Below are 18,271 nucleotides of genomic sequence, written 5' to 3'. Positions count from 1 at the left end.
AGCCCTAAGTTACGGCAACCAACGTGAGCCCCACTCAGTCATGCCTACTGAAGGCAGGGGAGAAAACCTGACACATCTGCGGTTGTGTCCTCTTTACCCATTCTGCTCTGAAAGATTTTATTTGGAATCAAGAATTCAGCAGCCACTGCTTCAGACACAAAATACATGAGTTCTTTGGTACAAAAAGCTTCTACCAGACTAGGAACTATCTGACTGTCCCAGTAGCCGTGCTTCTGCTCGCAGCCTTGAGGGCCTCATTCTGTGCACATCATTTGGTGCAAGTTTTCACGCACAGGCTTAACCCAAGGGGGCTACACAAATGCTTAAACATTGCCTAGATATCTAGTGTATTATACATGCAAAACACTTCTATCATTCCGAGCCCTAATACTCTGTTCAGCCATAAAATTGTCCTTTCTGCTGGAAGAACACGACAGATGAATTTACTCACTAATGACCTCAGAATGAAATGATACTTAATGAACTGTGGATTATATACCCAATCCTCTATCAAGAATACAAGGGAAACTTCAGTATACTGGAAGTCTAAAGGCAATATAAATACAAGTGACACTTACACTCAGCATTCTTTAATTCAGCTTAGCTGATTCTGAGGGAAATAGCAGGGAAGAGACAACTGGGGTCTTTGGCAAGTCCCCCACTAATGTGTGTCATTGGTGACGGTCGGGGCACAAGATAACTAAGACCACACTACAGCAAAACAAACACGACATTCAGAAAAGCAGAGTGGACAACAGGAAGCATCTAGTCCAATACATGGTATCAGAGACTGATTAACAGAAGAAATGCTACGAAGGCTGACTTAGCCATGCAGGGACCACAGCTGGACACTACTTTTAGGCACAAGGCTTATTAGCCTGAGCAGCGCCTGCTGGCTGGTACTCTTCATAGGATACATTATTTGTGGCCGCTGTCAACAGAAGAGCAGCTTTGCTCTGCTCTTGATCTTTCCCCCTCCAAGATCTTGTACCCCTTGCAGATTCATAACCTCTCATCAGTCAGGTAACACCCCTGAGGTGCACTGCGTTCTTAATTAATATAAGCAAGCAGATTTCCAACATAAGTGCACTCACTCTGCACCGGATAATTAGCCAACAAAGTTTTAACTGTAAGGATACACATCGTGATAAATCCGATATCCCCCTGCCCCAATCTTGCGTAGCTCTGCAGAAACAGTATCTTCTTTCTGAAGGAATCACAAGTAACCACACAAATGCTTCCAGCTTCCACTTAAATGCGTGCTTTTCCTCCATGTTATCTCTTCCAAACAGTACTCGCTTTGTCTCCCACCCAGACCTGAAGAGCAAGAGGTTGCAGCAGTCAAACTCCATGATTTATTTCCCAAGCTAACTTATCTTGAGCGTGAGCCCCAGGGCTCCAGAATGGTTCTTCCAAAAGAACAGCTCAATCCCTCCCTCAGCGTACCCTCTCTCCCAAAAGCCAGAATTAGTCTGATGGGGCTTCAGTGAGTACTTTTATTTTGACATAGCAATTAATAAAAAGCAGCAGCATCTGTCTACACAGCCCTCAGGAGCCTGACAAGATCCTCCAAAACAAATACTAGAACTAGCCCAGCTGAAAACTTGGGAATCTTTCAGAATCAAGCAAGTTCAGATTCAACTTCCAGGTTTTGAGTTAAGCTTTCCTTGTAGATTAACCAACCCTACTGTCAGGAGAAATTTTAATCACTCAGAGGAGCAGAAATAATGAGGGTCCCCCCCCCCACCTTGCAGCGTAGGCTGCACATCAATATGGTGACAATGGAAAAGCACAGACAAGACCAGTGTTGTCATTATTTCAGTTTCCTCTGGACTTCAAACAAGTGACAGGATATAAGTGCTGAGAGCAGGATCATGCAAGGACAGAAACAGCAGACGTCCACTGTAAATGCAATTCAGCTCCTTCCAAGCTGAATATAAAAGCATCTGCAAACCCAGCTTCTTGACTAAAGACTACTAAGTTTAGAACACTAACATCTTTTTAGTTTTGCTATCACAGCGATGAGAATAGTAGCAGTGCAGACACCAGCTACTCTTTAGTTATGAAATGGGGCTTGTTCCTAAGTCACAGTCTCTTGTGACTCTCCTGTTTTCCCAACAGGATTAGAAATTACAGAGAAAGACCTGTACCAATTTTTAAATCCTTGCTCCAAGATTTCAGGCACACAAGGGCCTGACTCTGTAGCCTTCTACTCCACATACCCTCACTTCACATCCCCTTCTCATCTTTTCCAGTACATACCCATCACCTTGCCATGCTCTACCTCAGCAATCCTCTTCTCAGGAAGCGTGGGGCTCTCTTAATGCACAGCTTCTATACAGCCCCTACCACTGACACATACACTAATCAATCCCTCGTCAGGACACTTTCCCTAGGGTGCTTCCACAACTCACATGACGGAAGACACAAACACAAAAAAAAAAGTCAAGTAAAAGCACAGAGAATAGGGCAATGGATTTGAGTCTTCAGGTATACCCTCCCCTCATCAAAAACTTGCTTGTTCTAAATGCTCACGGGAGCAGGAATACCAGGAAATCAAACCCAAAAATTTCCCTCCAGGTACTGTTTCACTCACATACAGCTATCTATCTTAGAGCCCTTCCCATTTCAAGGTATCTATTTTTTAATCTCTTCTAATGTGTGTTTTGGCAATGGATATTTTCAGGAGGAGACCGGGAAGAAGAGAAACAAATTACTGTGTAGATCAAGTGGAATGAAAGCAAATAAGGAAGAGAATCCTCATTTCAAACATGATGAATGGGAACTTCTTCCCCTAAGAAAAGGTTCAAAATTTGTTCCTTTTCACATGTTTTACTCAACTCCAGAGGCATACTTGCAACTTTAATTCCATACCTTCAGATATCTACTGAAATCATCACAAATAACATTAAACAGAGAGGAAGAGACTTTATAGAACAAATCTCAGTGTAGAAATATTTCTTCAGCTTCAGGCTGCGTTGCAAAACCTCGTGCTTGTTTCTCAATACTTAGGATTCGCTAAAGCAGTTTTGTTTTTGTTTTGGCACCAGTACTTCAGTGGATGAAGCGAAAGAGTTGCATGATGAATAATAATGAAACCCCTCAAACCAGAATTCTTTGTGTATGGATTTTTTTTTTTAAACTGCTTTTGTGATTGAAAGTAAGGATTATTAACATGCCACAGACAACACCACATCCTCTGACTATTTTAAAATGTTTAGAAATACTGGATTCATCCTGCTGCATGAACTGAAGACCAGAGTTCACATTACCACGTGAGCGGGAAGCAAAATCAGTCTGTACAAAGGAGTACACTTGCTTGTTTCTACTACTAAGCTTTTTCTACTACTTGGCTAATACATTTTATACTATGCTTTGCAGCATATGTAAAGGGAGTGGGATAGAGAAGAGAAGGTTTATTCAAAGCAGATACAGCAACCCAAGTAAAATCTGAATACACTTCAGTCCCCTACTAGATACAGAGCTACAAGACAACAGGCAAATAAGACAGGCTCTCTAAGAGCCAAAGTTGGCAGACGTCATAGTAGCTTCCTTACACAATTTATTAAAAATACCTGGTATTATATTTGAAGCACGGATTTGGCAGAGGACACACAGCAGCAAGTATATGGCACAGAAGGCAACATCTAAATCCGAACATACCACTTAAGCTCACTGTTAAGAGTACAGGCTGCAGTCTTCCAGACATCCAAGTTTCTCCTCATGTCACTGTGCAGACACCCCCAGATGGACAGTGCTGTGTTACAGCCACAACCACCCCTACTACACAGAGAAAAAATAAAGCAGTGTGCATTTTCTCAACCTTATGCTCAGAAGGGAGAGACAGACACACAAGCTATAGTTATCATCCTCACTTGACAGTTGCTGGTTTGGCTCAATGAGGCTTACAGGGATTATGATAACTCAAAGCAGCAGCCGTTTGGCCCCTAGTCACCTCCCAAAATATTCTGTAAGACGACACACACAAACAACAGAAGTCACATTACAGCTGCATTTACTTTTTTTTTTAATCACTCAGAGCAGCCTACAACACCAACAATTGTTACTCACATGGGTGGCTTTTCGTGCAGATAAATGCTCTCATTCATAAACCCTGCCTTGGGTGTCAAGGCTCACTTCATTATTCTCCTTCCATTAAGTCTTGCTTCCCTTCCTGGCACATTTCCCAGCTGTATTACTTCCCCACACAACCATATAGTCCTTGCCTTCAATACTATACCTGACCGGGCTGAAGCTGTACCCATACCCATCTTATCCTTTTCCCTTAAAGGCTTGGGGTGTTTTAGAATTGAAGTCTGTTGATATTAGGGATTCAAGCCATGGTTGGATGGAGTCAAGTGCAGAAGATGGCAGGCCATGGCACAGACAGCACACTGAGGACTGACCTGGGAGCATGCAGGAGAGAAGCTGCAGAACATACTACAGCATCCAGCTCAAGGTCTCTTTACTTAAGGCCTCCAGGCTGAGGAAAGCTTTTATTTCAAGGAGGTGAGCTGGCAGCATAAGAATATGGAAGTAACTAATGGAACTAACTCAGATACAACAGCTAATTTTGGCAACTAAGGGAAACAACTTTGCGTTTAAAATTTGGGAAGTGGCCTGCAATCCAAGATGTTATCAGAACAAGAGAAGTTTAGCTATGCTGTCATGAACTCCAAACATAGGAAAATAAAGGGTTTAACCAAGCCTAAAATTAAAAAATAACAACATTAAATATGGCAGTAGATTTAGAGAAAGTTCTGAGAGCTACTGATTGAATTTGTTACCTGATCTAATACTAAAACAAAGACACAAAAACCTCTTGTGAAAGAACACAGCCTTAACTATGAAATTACAGCACATTTCACTATACACTCAAAAGAACACTGCAGACTTGTAGTTCTCACTGTTACCTTCACTGGAGACCAGGAAAAAAAAAAGGGGGGGGGGGGGGGGGGGGCGGGGAGGTGGTGTGGGGAAAGTGCCTTTGGCTTCATTTGCTGTTTCATTCAAGCTTTGATCACTATGTTTAGCATGTGAAAAATTCCTCAGTGAAACAGTGGAGAACTAAATAATCACAGACTCAAGACAGTTTGCTCATTTCTTTAATGCGCATGCTGTCAGCCATTTGATTCTTAACATACAACAGTTTTTGCCTTTATTCATATCCTTGAAACAAATTTAGAGATGTCACATTCCTTCCATTCTTCACCTATGATCTGAGAAGCTGCCTTGATTTCCTGTTGCAGCTGACACTGCCCTTTAAGTGAATGGAAACATTTGATGCAAACAGCAAAGGCAAAGTCAGTCTTAACACCAAGGAGCCAAGAAAGTTTATCCTCAGGGAAGATCTGTAGCCAGGATCAAGTCCTGGATGGTGGAACCTGAAGTTTGAAGCTACTCATGGGGGAAGCTAAATAGTTGGTTCAGCAAACGAAATTAACAGGCAAAATTCTTGTCAGGCTGTCTACTGGCAGCTCAGAACTAAAGAAAAAGTTGTAGATCTATGCATTTAAAAAAATAGTAATCCTCACACGTTCCTTAGGACATAAAATACCCAAGACCCTTCATGTACATCTCTGCTAGGTTATATGGAATGGATCCAATTCTATTCAGTGCCTTTGTGGATGATGGTAGTATAAATATTGAACAACAAATACAAAACAGAGAAACATATTAAATCCTGGCTCTAACTGACCTCTCCCTCATATCTTATGACTTGCATGTGACCTTCTTAGAATTTACTAAAAGCTTGTGCCAAGGAGTTTATGAAAACAGTGCTGCTTGAAGAATTCAAGATTCTCTTCCTGGGAACCTGGAGAGCTTGCTCTGACCAACCCATGCATTCACTGTGCTTGTCCAAAGATCCCCAGAGAAGTCGGATCACTCTGAACTGCCCCACATAACAGTACTTTAGAATTGCTCTGTGGTTTCATAGAAAGGCCTGCCCATGTTGTAACCCTTGACTTGTTTCAGTCAGACACTACCAAGTTATCCTCACAGCAGCCCTCAAAATCTTCTAGCACAAGGCAGCACTGCCACCATCCTGTTTAACAGAAGCCCACAGAGGCTGGATGGCAGGAATGATTTAAGTTCCTGATTCTAATTTATGAGTCCCACCTGACTGCTGGACAGAGGAGTTGAGGTTCACCATGCTGGCTGCTCTCAGTTTTTGAGATGCAAACTTAGATAAAAGGCATCAGGCTCACAGAGATTCTCTTCAGAACACTGGTAAGTGAACCGGACTGGGCAACAGAATGTGCTGGTTCAGTTCTTAGAGTTCTGAATGATTCATGTTTTGTTGATTTAAGAGGTTACTACTCTCAGCTGTCTTCTCATGCCTCTGCCACAGCCTAATAAAATAAAAATCTGTTGCAGAACATCAGGACAGAGCTCAGGGAGGCAACTTCTTACACTGTCCCAGGATAAAACACAGGAGATCATGAGTCAGAGTCTGAAGGCTCTGTCACAGATATCCCAAGCAAGCCAGAATTGGACGTTCATCCAAGCCCCTCTGGGAAGGAGAGATAACTACTTCCTTTCTCCCATTTGCCAGTTCTATTTAAGCTTTACATCAGGAGAAGGCCTGCCTGGAAAGCTCAACTGAGTAAAAAGAAAAGAGGAAAAAAAAAAAAGGGGCAAGCAGCCCTTGAATTCCCAAGTACACAAGACAGTGTTTCAGCATGACTTTAATTATAAGCCTTTTCCTGCAGATAAGAAAGTCATTTTATGCAGATGTGCTGGAAAACATAAGCTTCACCAGGGCAAATCTGAGTGAGAAGACATAATTTCAGAGTCAACAGTGCTAGGGCTGAGTATGAAACACCTTTCAATTCAGACATTCACAAAAAGCATCTTCTTTTCCACAGACTACATGAAAATAATTTTTTGAGCTTACTGGAAGGTGGGGGACTCACCAGTATGAGTGAGAATACAGGCAATTCTTAAAACTTACTTTATAGCAAGCCACCCCCATGTCAGCCATGAAGTGATAGAAGTAGAAAATGGACATGAACAACAGAGCAGAGCCAGTGTTCTCCCCTTCAAACTGTAGTCAAAGGCTGTGTCACCCACTTCAATGCCAGCCACACAGATGTTCAGGCAGGATTCAATTATTTTAGTCATGCATTGGCCCAGCTTCACATCCCTGCTCCCATCTAACATTGCATATCGCAGCAGTGATACCTCAGAAAAAGGGACCCAACACATGCTTCACTATTACATTAGCAAGGACCTGGCAAAGAAACACTGTACATGAAAGCAGGTATTTCTCTGCTTCACACAAATTACATGGGCCTTAGGGCACATAAGCCTCGCCTGCCCAATAATTCACAGTTACTCAATGGGTTGAATCAATTTACAAACAAGCATTAAAGAATGTAACAGCATGACTGGCTCCTCAGCTATGTGCTCATCTCAGAGTCTTACAAAAAACAATAGACGACTGCATAGGGGCTGAAATCATTTGAAAAACATCTTCCTCTGGAATTCTATGCACTTGTTTTAATAGATGTAAACACAGCCATAAAAGATTAAGTAGCCGTTTGAGTATGCCTCACTAAATAAGAGCAATTCCTAATCACAGACTGGGAAGACATCCCAGTTTTAGCATTCATGTATTTGGGATTTTTGTCTGCTTTTCTTTTATGCAACAGAAAAACAAGGACAGAGAAACACCTATATGGATAAATGCAAAATTCAGTTGATATCAGTGTCTATAAGTAGATACGTAAGGACTGTGAAGAAGCAAGTTTTTCAGAAATAATACTTGCAAGTAGAAGCTCACAGAGGGAAAAGGCACACTACCACTGAGAACAGGAATTCATTGGGAGAAGAAACAATGACAGAGGAGATCATCTTTAGTCAACCTTTAGACCAAAGAAAATAGGACTGTAAAGGGATTTCAAGAGCTCATCTGGTCCACCACTGTTCCAAAGCAGGAAGATCCCCATATTTTGGTCAGGACTGATTATACAGAACCTATTAAAAGCCTTCAGCAATAAATATGGAAAAAACAGAGCAACCTACTCCAGTGCTTCAGAATCTTTAACAACAGAAAGATTTTTCTTCACAGCAAACCTTAACCTAAAATTCCTTCCCCACTGCAATTTAAGTCCATCACTACTTGCAATATCCATACTGGACATACAGAGCAATTCCCTCCCTCTTACATTTTTTGGGGGCATTTGTTGTTTGGGGTTTGTTTGTTTGTTTTTAATATATTTACATAGTTACATCTACTCTCATCCCTCTTATCTAGGCTAAGCAATTCCAATCTTTTAACCTTTCCTCATCAGTTATGTTTTCCAGACCTCTGATCATTGTGTTGCTCTCCTCTGAATTCACCTCAATTAATGAAAAGAACTTAGCTCCACAGGAAACCAGAAACCTTCCAGTTCTGCACAGTCTCAGTCTACCTCTTCAGCTTTATAATGATATCTAAAGACAGATGGAATTTCTCCCACTGAAGGAATTACACTTGTTGCTTATTCCTACTACTAAGAGTTTATTTTCTCGACAGAAAAATACTTAGATTAGTTCAAAGAAATTATATCAACTATTCTCATACACCCCCAACTCCCCACCTTCCACTTCCCTGCAAAGCACTAATGATCATCCAGCAAAAAAACCCCACTGTGCTACTTCTAGTTGTGAGCAGGGGGGCTACACTTGGTTGACCCAGCAATGAATTTAAATGAGTTAAAGTCACTCTTAGAGAAACAACTGGTTCAGGGACACTGCATGCAAGTTATTGTAACAACAACAAAAAAGCATATAGATCAGTCTTTCCTTTTCCACTTTTTTTTTAATATAGCACACTACAAACAAGAAAGTGTTAGCATCATCATTCTGATTATGTTTCGCCAATCTAAATGCCTCAAGAAACAGAAGTCTCCATTATGGACCCCAGTACACTGTATCAGAATATGAGATGAGGAGTAAAGACTTAAAGACATAAAAAAATGATGGGTGAGAACAATTAAAGCAACTTAAGGGAGTAAATCCCACCTCAAGCTACTCAGACTCACATTCTTAAATGCACTGGGTACTTCTGAGGGGGTGGGGGTGGGCTCTAGAGCTATTTCCTAACATAAATTATTTGCAACAACAAGATAAATTCCTAACTGCATCACTCAACTCTCACTCTTTTCCCACTTTATATCTTAAGTTATAAACTTGACTGTTCCATGCTGTTACTTTAGCCTCAACTCCCAAAAAAGCCTCACTTGCCAGCATATACATACACACCCAGCCTGGTTCCCTTTATTTTTCTGATGTTTGGGGGTTTCTAGGAGAAAACGTTTTTTAAGTTTTGCTACATGCTTCTCCTTCTGTTTCATTCTACATTTAGCTTCTACAATCTCACAGGAAGTGTCCAGGATAATCAGACAGGCATCTTCTGTTCAAACCTCTCCTTTCAGTTGCAGCCTCATGACAGGAAAAAAAAAAATAAAAAAAAAATCCCTAACTCCACCCATTAGGGTAGCTAGAACAGTGCAAAACACCAAGCATAGACAGACACGAAATGTTCAGTGCTCCCTTCTAAGCTGAAATCTAAAAAGCTTGGGGAAGTTCAAAACAAATATTGCAGAAAGGAAGGAGCACTGGCTTAGGAAAATAGTTAATATTGCCTTGGTGAAGACATTTTCCCATATACAGAGATAGGAATCATGACATGAATAGTTCTACCACTAGTGTTCTTAAAACTAGAAGGATCATTTTCATACTCCCTCCTCCCCCCCCCCCCCCCCCCCCAAAAAAAGGGATCTCTGGAACATTAAACAAACTTAGAAAGCAGAGAATGAAAAGAGTTAACAGAATGTGTATACGTGTATTTGTTACCATAATGACTTCTCCACTATTTTGGTCCTGAAAACCTCCTCCTGGTCCAGGTTTACAGTACAGTAGCAATCCCTCATCTTGTTTGGCCCCGGATACGTAGGAAGATTTTTGGCTTCGCCTAAAGACAAGAAAGAAAAAAAAACCCACAAGGATTACATATTAAAGACTTATCCATAAATTAGTCATCTGTCAACTAATGCAGTGTCAGCAACATGGCTAAAGCGAAGTATTATGTTGTATTTTTCTTCACAAATGTGAAGTCTCTATTAAACTTAGCAGCAGTATTCTGTATCCAAGGCAGCAGGTCCTGACAGTCACTACGTTTAGAGCTCAGCAGTAGCCAGCAAAAACTCAACAGTTTCTTGCATCCGATTTATTTGCATGTATTTGGTGTATACTGCTTCCTTCCAAATTTGTTTTTAGGTTTTGATCGGTCCTCCTATAGATACCAGGAACACAATACAACACGATAATAAAGCTTTCCAATCCAGCCCACTGATTTTATCCTAAAGGCATTACCAGAACACAGCAAATGAGGACTGACCCCCAGCTCCACCACTCTCCACAGATGTGGCGATGGAAAACAGCCACTTTAGTTACAGCCAACAGCCTTTCACCACGTTGAACTTCAAAGCACTCTGATGAGGTAATTAGCACTTGAAGCTGCCTAAGGTACCATGCAAGTCATGAATATTCTTTGTAATAAAGATTTGTTTCAAAACCACAACAAGAAACATTTACGTTATCGTATATTTAACAAAAAAAGAAACCCAACACCCCCCACCCCCCCCCAAAAAAAAAAGAGAGACACAGGATTGAGGAACTAAGGGTAACCAAGAGACTACAAAGACTACAAAACATGAGAGTATGAAACAAGAATAAAACCACAGCTTTCCCCTCTACATGTCCATTAATAACCAAAGCTGAGCACCAAATTTCCTTGGCAGACTGATAAAACTCTCAGACAGGAAACTGGGTAATGCTCCTCATGGTTCTGCTAGAGCACCTTAGCACTACGTAGATGAGTGATTTAATTCTAAAGACAAAACTTAGAACTCTCAAAGAATGACTAAATATAAGTCTACAATGCACGTGGCCTTATTTACCTTCACTCTTTCAGTACCTGGAAATTACTAGCACATACCATGGGAACTAGATCATTCTCTCCTGGTAAAAATACAAGGAATAAAAATAAAAATAAAAAGTCTAAAACTAAAAATGCACAGACCAAGAGAACACAGGTTTGTTTGCCAGTGGATAAGGGAACTCTAAATGACAGCAACAAATACAACTTTTTATCGGATGTCTGCAGCTCAGCTTAAGTGCATCTTACTAGACACATGCTTTCCCAGTCTCCAGCTCCCAAATAGCTTCATACTATTAACAGAATCATCTTGCTTCTTTCAACCCTATCTTCAGCAAAGACATACTTTTTCCTTTCTGCAGATTTGTTCAACAGCACTCTGATGCATGTGCATGTAAATACTGAAGAATTACAGCAAGGAAAGATTAAGCCAACCTGCATCCTCAGCTTTAAAGGAAAAGCATAAAGTGACACAGGACTCCATGTCTTCTGGCCTGTGATCTCCTTCTGGCACACTGTTCGCACACTTTTGCTAACAGACTCATGACATGCTCTTGGAAACGCCACACATCCACACTTCTCACAAATGGCCTGTATATGGGTGATCGTACATGCATACATTTTCTAAAGCTAATCACGGAACATACAAAGAGGCATTGATTGAAAAGGGACATGAAAACATTGCTTCAGACAGTAATGCCTCACTTCAGAGTTCTTCTAAATAAGTTTGCTCTCTCAGCTCAGCTGATGCAACTTGATAGCATTCTTCCCACTTCCTTCAGAGTTGTGAGACATTGTATTAAAAAAAGCTGTCTCTGCTGTAATTCAAAGGTGTGACTGGAACATCTGTTTGCATGCCCCATGTGGCTATAAACTAAGCTGAAGTGTTAGCAATAGTTTAACTGCAGCAGCTCTAGCCAAAAATGTATTGAGGATTATTGATGGCTCACTCAGCCTGCACAGAAGTCTACTCTGCCACACTAAACCTTCAACTTTTACTCGCATTAGTCCAAGTTCAAGCAAGTTACAAATCAAATGTACTAGCCTCACACAGACTGAGGTCTCTGAGTTTGTCTCCCCTCCCCAAGTCCCAAGCATCCAAATTTCTCTTATCTATTCTCACATTAAAGTCACATGAAACCAGCCTCTTTTCTGGATGACCGGGTAAAGTTCCCCAGAGAGAGAGAGCGTGCGTGTCAACAGGAAGAGTTTCAATAGCAGAATGATAAGGAAGTCTTCCTCTGGGGCTGGCACACTATTCTCACGGTTCTTCCAAGAGAATGGGACAAAACTTTTCAAGCTCAAAATTAAACCAAAAAAACATGCAGTTTCCCTTTTTTCTGCACTCTTCTACTTCCCACTTCAACATGAACGCACACACACAAAACCAATTCCGGATTTTGTGATGTTGATTTCCAGTTTTCTGATGTGCACAATAGTCACGCTCTTAAAGTTAATACTTAGTCATGTCAGAGCCCTCTTTAAGAACTGTATTTTGAAAACTCAGGTCTCCTCTTTGTTAAAAGGCTTACAGTAGAAAAGCCCACAATATTGAAACCTAAATGCAATGCAAAGGAAGACACCATTTAGCATTGCTAGAAAATGACTGCCTGCACAGTCTGTACAGCAAATTAAAGCTCACCACCATCACAATTTTAGAAAGTGGGGCAGAGAAGGAAGATAGAGGGAGAAGGCATTTTACAGTAATTTCTTTCTTCAAACTGGAAAAAGGCCCTGAAAAACCACTGAGACTAGAACAAGGGACTAATTGACCAACCCAATATATTAATCATGTTACTGACTTAAGAAGGAGCTTACAAAAAAAACCCCAAAAAACCAAAAAAACACCAAAACAAAAAAACACCACCATGGTTTCTTCCCAACACTGGCACCAGCCAATGGCTGTTTAGATTCCTCCAGCACTGAGCAGTTGAGAAAGAAAAATTTGTCAAGCTTTCAAGCATAGCTAAGGACTCAGCTCTCTAGCCAGACATTTTATGTCAACAAATGCACTGTTAGAGCTTCAGTTGCTCTTTAGATTCCTCCAAGACAAAAACGTTCCCTCTGTGGCACTGTTTTGCCATCTACAATGAAGCTGAACAATTTGCTCAGTATTTTTTTGGTTCTGCTACTACCAAAATGAAAAAAACAGAAAGCCCAGAATACTTGATACAATCATGCACCGTTTCCATATTCTCAACAACCAGAGTTGATGAGATCATTTAATTTGGGCAAGAGATCATTTAATTTGGGCAAGAGATCATTTAATTTGGGCAAGAGATCATTTAATTTGGGCAAGAATTTCATCATTTAACCTATCTGTATAGAAGAGGCATCTTCATCAATTGTATTTTCAAGAGGCAGATCCACTTTTTTTCCTCCCTCTTCATATTTGTGAAGTACCTGTATGCTAAAGAATTTGGACAGGGTTTGCAGACAAAAGGTCAATACACTCACCTTCAAAACCCCCAGTTTTCCACTTCTGCTAAGAAGCAGCAGAATGTTTCTTAAGATGTCTAAGTCCTTGACAATTTAAAATACATGAGCACTTTGTTCTGGAGCATAAGGCTTCCATTTGGAGCCACAGTGGCAGAATAATCAGTTCAAGTTTGCTATAGCTTTCCTTTGTATGTATCCTTGCACTTCTAATGTACATGGGTCCTAATTTAACTGTGTGATGCACTCAACACCAAGGAGCTGATTTCAACTATGGAGAAGTTACCATTAGGTGTGTTGGACAAGTCTTAGAAGAACAGGCTATACAATTCTGAATACTTCACTGGCTTGCTACCTTCTCCCCACGAATACTGGGATACTACAGTTGAAAAATGGACTACCATGGCAGCACAGATAGCTTAGCTTGAGCTAGGCACAGGGAACGCAACAGGCTGGAAAAAGAGGAAGGAATATCTCAAAACCATATTCATCTATCATCTTGTTCCTTCCAATGTTATACATTCCTACTCTGCTAAAACACTGGTAATAAAAGGGAAGCAAGAAAAAAGGACTCTTCTGCATACATGGCAGAGAAGAGCACTGCTTAGATGCTTGGGAGTATAACTGGTAAAACAAGAAAAAAAACTTTGAAGATGTTTCTAGGAATAAACAAATATATACATACATGTATATATTTCCTTAAGGTTTTGACACTGTAAATTTTTTTAAGCATCTAGTATTTTTAATTGAATTTAGATACTTCACATTGTGTCATCTTTGCTTTTGACATATTTCCCCAGGTGCAACTTTCTGAAAAGCAGAGAATGCACAAAAGCCAGTCATTATTTCTACCTTTTGGAACAAAATTTGCTACTCCTGTGCTTCTAAGTATTGGGTCACCAGCACACATCTGCCAATCTGAGTGCATTAAGGAAGGCTTTGTAACATGTCAACAAGTTTAGCTCGCTGCCTTCTACCAGCAACATATTTGATTTTATCAAGATAGCATGGGAGAATCATTTCCCAAACTATTTCAGAAAACAAACAAACAAAAATCTACCTCCAAAAAATAAACCCAATAACAGCAGCTGAGCTTTCAATGCCACAGTGTTTGACTTCAGGGAGCATGCTGAAAGACTTGAGTACAGAAACAAAATACCTAAAATCTGAAAAGGGCAACATATCCAAACCAACAGCAATCCACTTTGTTTCTGCCATATTCAGGAAAACACTCTCCTAAGAAGCTCGTAGGCAAGCATGTCAAGAGCAAAACCAGAGCAGCAACCTATTTCTGTTCTCCCTTAAGCTCTCTCTATACCAATAGAGATGCTGGACTCTGGAAAAAAAAAATTCTTAAGCACTCATTAAAAGCATTATTCCTTCAACATCCATAGATCAAGCAAAAACAGAAAAAGGAAAATGTGTGTACACACAGAGCTCAATTCTCTAACACGATTTATGCTTAAAAAGCTCCTCATGCACAAACTCCAGCATATATGTAAAATATTAAGATGCCAGCAAGTTTATAATCAATACTTAAAGTAATTTTAATTCAAACAGAAATATAATAGCACTCAATATCAATTAAAACATGCAGAAATACCTAGAAGCACATTAACTTTTGTGCCTATGCATGAATTTAAACCAAACAGAAACAGCTGCATTAGCATTGAATGTTGAGAAAGCAATTCTTTTTTTGCAAGGTGTGCTTTTTGGGGGTGAGGTGGGAATAAGGGGAGGGGTATGACTGCAATATCTCAAAAGGGATATATTGAAAAAATAATCCCTTTTAATATTAAAATGGTCATAGTTAGAAAACTTCTGTTCACATCAGAAACCAATTTAGTTACTAAACAGCCATGTGATAATTATGTGAAATTAACATAGTGTTTGAAATATAGCCAGAATATAGTTACATTTGTATATAATTCCTGTAGGTAGACATACTATGCGCTCCTCACAGAACAGAAAGCTTCAATTCATTTTTTGCCTTTCCAAATAGGAAAAAGCAATAAATAAATTAAAAAGTGAAGTTACAAGAACCGGTGTACCAGTGCAACTATGGAGATTATGTAAGTAGCTTAATATTCTTATGTACTTTTGTAGTAACCTAAAAACAATAAACGCTTTTTAGGCAGTATAAGCCAAGTGTCAAAAAATGTTCTCTCCCCTCCACTTACGTATATAGGTCACACAGCCTGAAAATAAGAAAAAAAATGAAATTCATAAATATCTAATAAAGAAAATTGATATATTAAAAAAATAGGATTTCTTTCAAAACAGATGTGGCTAGAAACACTATTTGTCCAACAATCTCTTTGCTTTAACCGTAGGTATTTACGTGTGCATGCACATGCACACACACACACTTCGTTCTCATGCAGAGACAGATTGCATTAGATTTCTAAACCAGGTCAAAAATAGCCATCTGTGAACAGATTTTGATGATCTGAAAAATGAGATTTTTAGATGACCTGTTCTTAATCTAAGCCCTTGCCTGCCAGCCTCTTTCCACGTGAAATGCTCATCACATTAGAAGACTCCAGGGAAAGCTCTTCCTCAACAAAACAATACTGACCACCTGGGCCATAGCAACAACCCCAGAGCAACTTGACACTACAGCTAGCACTGCTTCAGCAAGTAACCAGCAAGGAAACAAAGCACACTGTATTAATTACAACTTTTTAGACAAGAGCTTCACATGGAAAGCTTCCTGGCTTAGGGGCAATAAGCAGCATCAACCCCAAATCCTTTGGCACTAAACTGAAGAGCACCACCAGCTGGTATCTCCCTGCCAAAAACTGCTTATACCTACTTAGATCTAGTACTTCTAGTGGAGTTTTACTCCCTTTACAGCCTGGTGACAGGAACATTTGGCATCTTAAAATCCCTTCTGCACAATTCACTTCACAAGTGTACATGGTGCCATACTACTACACTACCACCCTTTCCCCTCACATGATTAAACTTGCTCTGTACCAGTTAGGAACCTTCATAAAGATCTTCTGGTGATCAAAAGCTGTTCCAAGACAGCAAATGACAGGCCTTTACCAGCTGTAACAATAGCTAAGCCTAATCAGCTATAGCCCCCATGGTGGACAGACTCAGATCTATCACTCAGAATGGCTAGTAGCCAAATTCCCTTTCCTATATGTGTGTGATCAGACATCCCAGTTCTCCTTTTGCAGCCCTGTAGGTCCAATAAACCATCCAAATACCTTGCCTTTACTGTTCCATGCATAAGAGAAGCAGCCAAGGATATTTTCATTGGAGAGCAATGAGAAGCTGCAGGCTGACAGCCTTACTTTTCCTGTAAGAGGCAACAAACACCAAGGAGGCTCAAAAGATCTTGTCATGATCTTAAGTACTTAAGGGCTCACAGCACAAGGGCTGTTCAATCAAATCCCAGGACTGAGAGCAAAGACATCTTACAGCAAGTTCCATAAGAGCTGCTTGCAAAATTAAGGTTTTAGTTTGTACAAGGAAAGAAGCATAATTCTCCTCAACTCATTAACGTAACTGGTTGCATGCTACGTGCCAATATAATGGTCTAACAGCAGGAATCAGGTTTCTCTAAAGATTCCCTTGGGATGGTAACTTAATCGCACAAAATAAAAACTGTACAGTCCAGCTGCTTTTTAACAAGACTGAAGCTATTTTGTGTAAAAGGACACCTTGAAGAGATCATTTTAAAGTAGGATACTGCCAGGAAAAAGGTGTTCTCAAGGAGTTTTCATTCAAATTCAGTTTTCCTGTGGCACTCTGGGGTTAGCATTCCAAGTTTCTTTGATGTGACTTTCTTGTATTCCTGCAGAAAACTGATCAATTAACCAAACTGTCTCTTTATCTGTGTTGATACAATGTTAGACTCAGCTCCCCATGTACTAATTTTCAACCCAGCTTATATTTTGAAGATGTGTCTTAATGCAAAGTATCATCTCATGCAACTTCCCAGGTGCATTTGATAGAGGCTCTTGAGGTTTTTCCCACCAGTTTCAGTAATGTAGGGACTGGCTACAGGTTGTTCTGTGTCTCTGAATTGTGACCTTTGTTTAGATTGGTGGCTTGTGCAGGTTTTTTTGTAGTTTTTGTGGTTGTTTTTTGAGGGGGGGTTGGTTTGGTTTTCGCTTGTGTTTCATGGTGGTTGTTTTTTTAAAAAAGAAAATCAGCTTCCTAAAGTTACCAAATACCTTCTCTCAGCAAAGTTTAAGTCACTGACCATCTGTTGTGGGAGGCCATGAGGGAGAGGATTCAGGCTGCAGGAGAGGCAGAGGAGCTGAGAGGAAGTAACTTTAAACAGGCTATTCCATCATGGAGCTGCACTGGGCAAACAGCAAGCAATTTCAGCTATTTTTAGAGGAACAGTATGAGACAGGAAATACAAGCAAATGATTTACAACATCAAACAAGACGTGACCAAAATCCAACAATAATTCAACTGTTCCCTTTTGAGAGTTCTTGTACTTTAGGATAATTTAAGATAGTTGCTCTACAGTAAGGAGCCTAGTCATTGCTAAAGAACAGAAGTAATGTGCTCAAAAACATCAGCATAAGCAAAAAGAAGTTTCTGTGAAAATAAGTATCTATTTTCACCTGCCTTTGTTTATAGTATTCACACATAAAAACAAAAGCAAGGTGACTTAAAAAAGGACAATTTTTATCTACGTACATCCCAATTTTAGTGTAGAACAAAAAGCTATAGCTGTGTACGAAAAAAACCCAAACACAAATGTAAGCAATGAAAAAGGAATGATGGCCTCTCTCTTCCAGGGCATTAATCACTTCTATCACAACAAGTGACACTAAAAACTTTTACAGTAACCTGAAAAATACATATCTGCCAAAGGTTGCGTTTTGCTTAGATTAAAGTCTAGTAACAAAAGGAGTGATTGCTGAAGAGTTGAAGCT

General features: G+C 40.1%; 1 protein-coding gene across 4 annotated transcripts in view; it reads right to left on the bottom strand.

The window, feature by feature from the left end:
* Nucleotides 1-18,271, bottom strand: part of RASA3 (RAS p21 protein activator 3) — a 134,095-nt gene that overhangs the window by 84,315 nt on the left and 31,509 nt on the right. For all 4 annotated transcript variants that reach the window (XM_069770191.1, XM_069770193.1, XM_069770192.1 and 1 more), the window contains exon 2: nt 9,844-9,961. In XM_069770191.1, the coding sequence (XP_069626292.1) occupies nt 9,844-9,961 (118 nt within the window). The remainder of the gene's footprint in view (nt 1-9,843; nt 9,962-18,271) is intronic.

This window comes from Haliaeetus albicilla, chromosome 25, assembly GCF_947461875.1.
Source record: "Haliaeetus albicilla chromosome 25, bHalAlb1.1, whole genome shotgun sequence".
Classification (NCBI taxonomy): domain Eukaryota; kingdom Metazoa; phylum Chordata; class Aves; order Accipitriformes; family Accipitridae; genus Haliaeetus; species Haliaeetus albicilla.
Note: the sequence above shows the minus strand (reverse complement) of the source record. Positions and strands in the feature narration are given on the sequence as shown.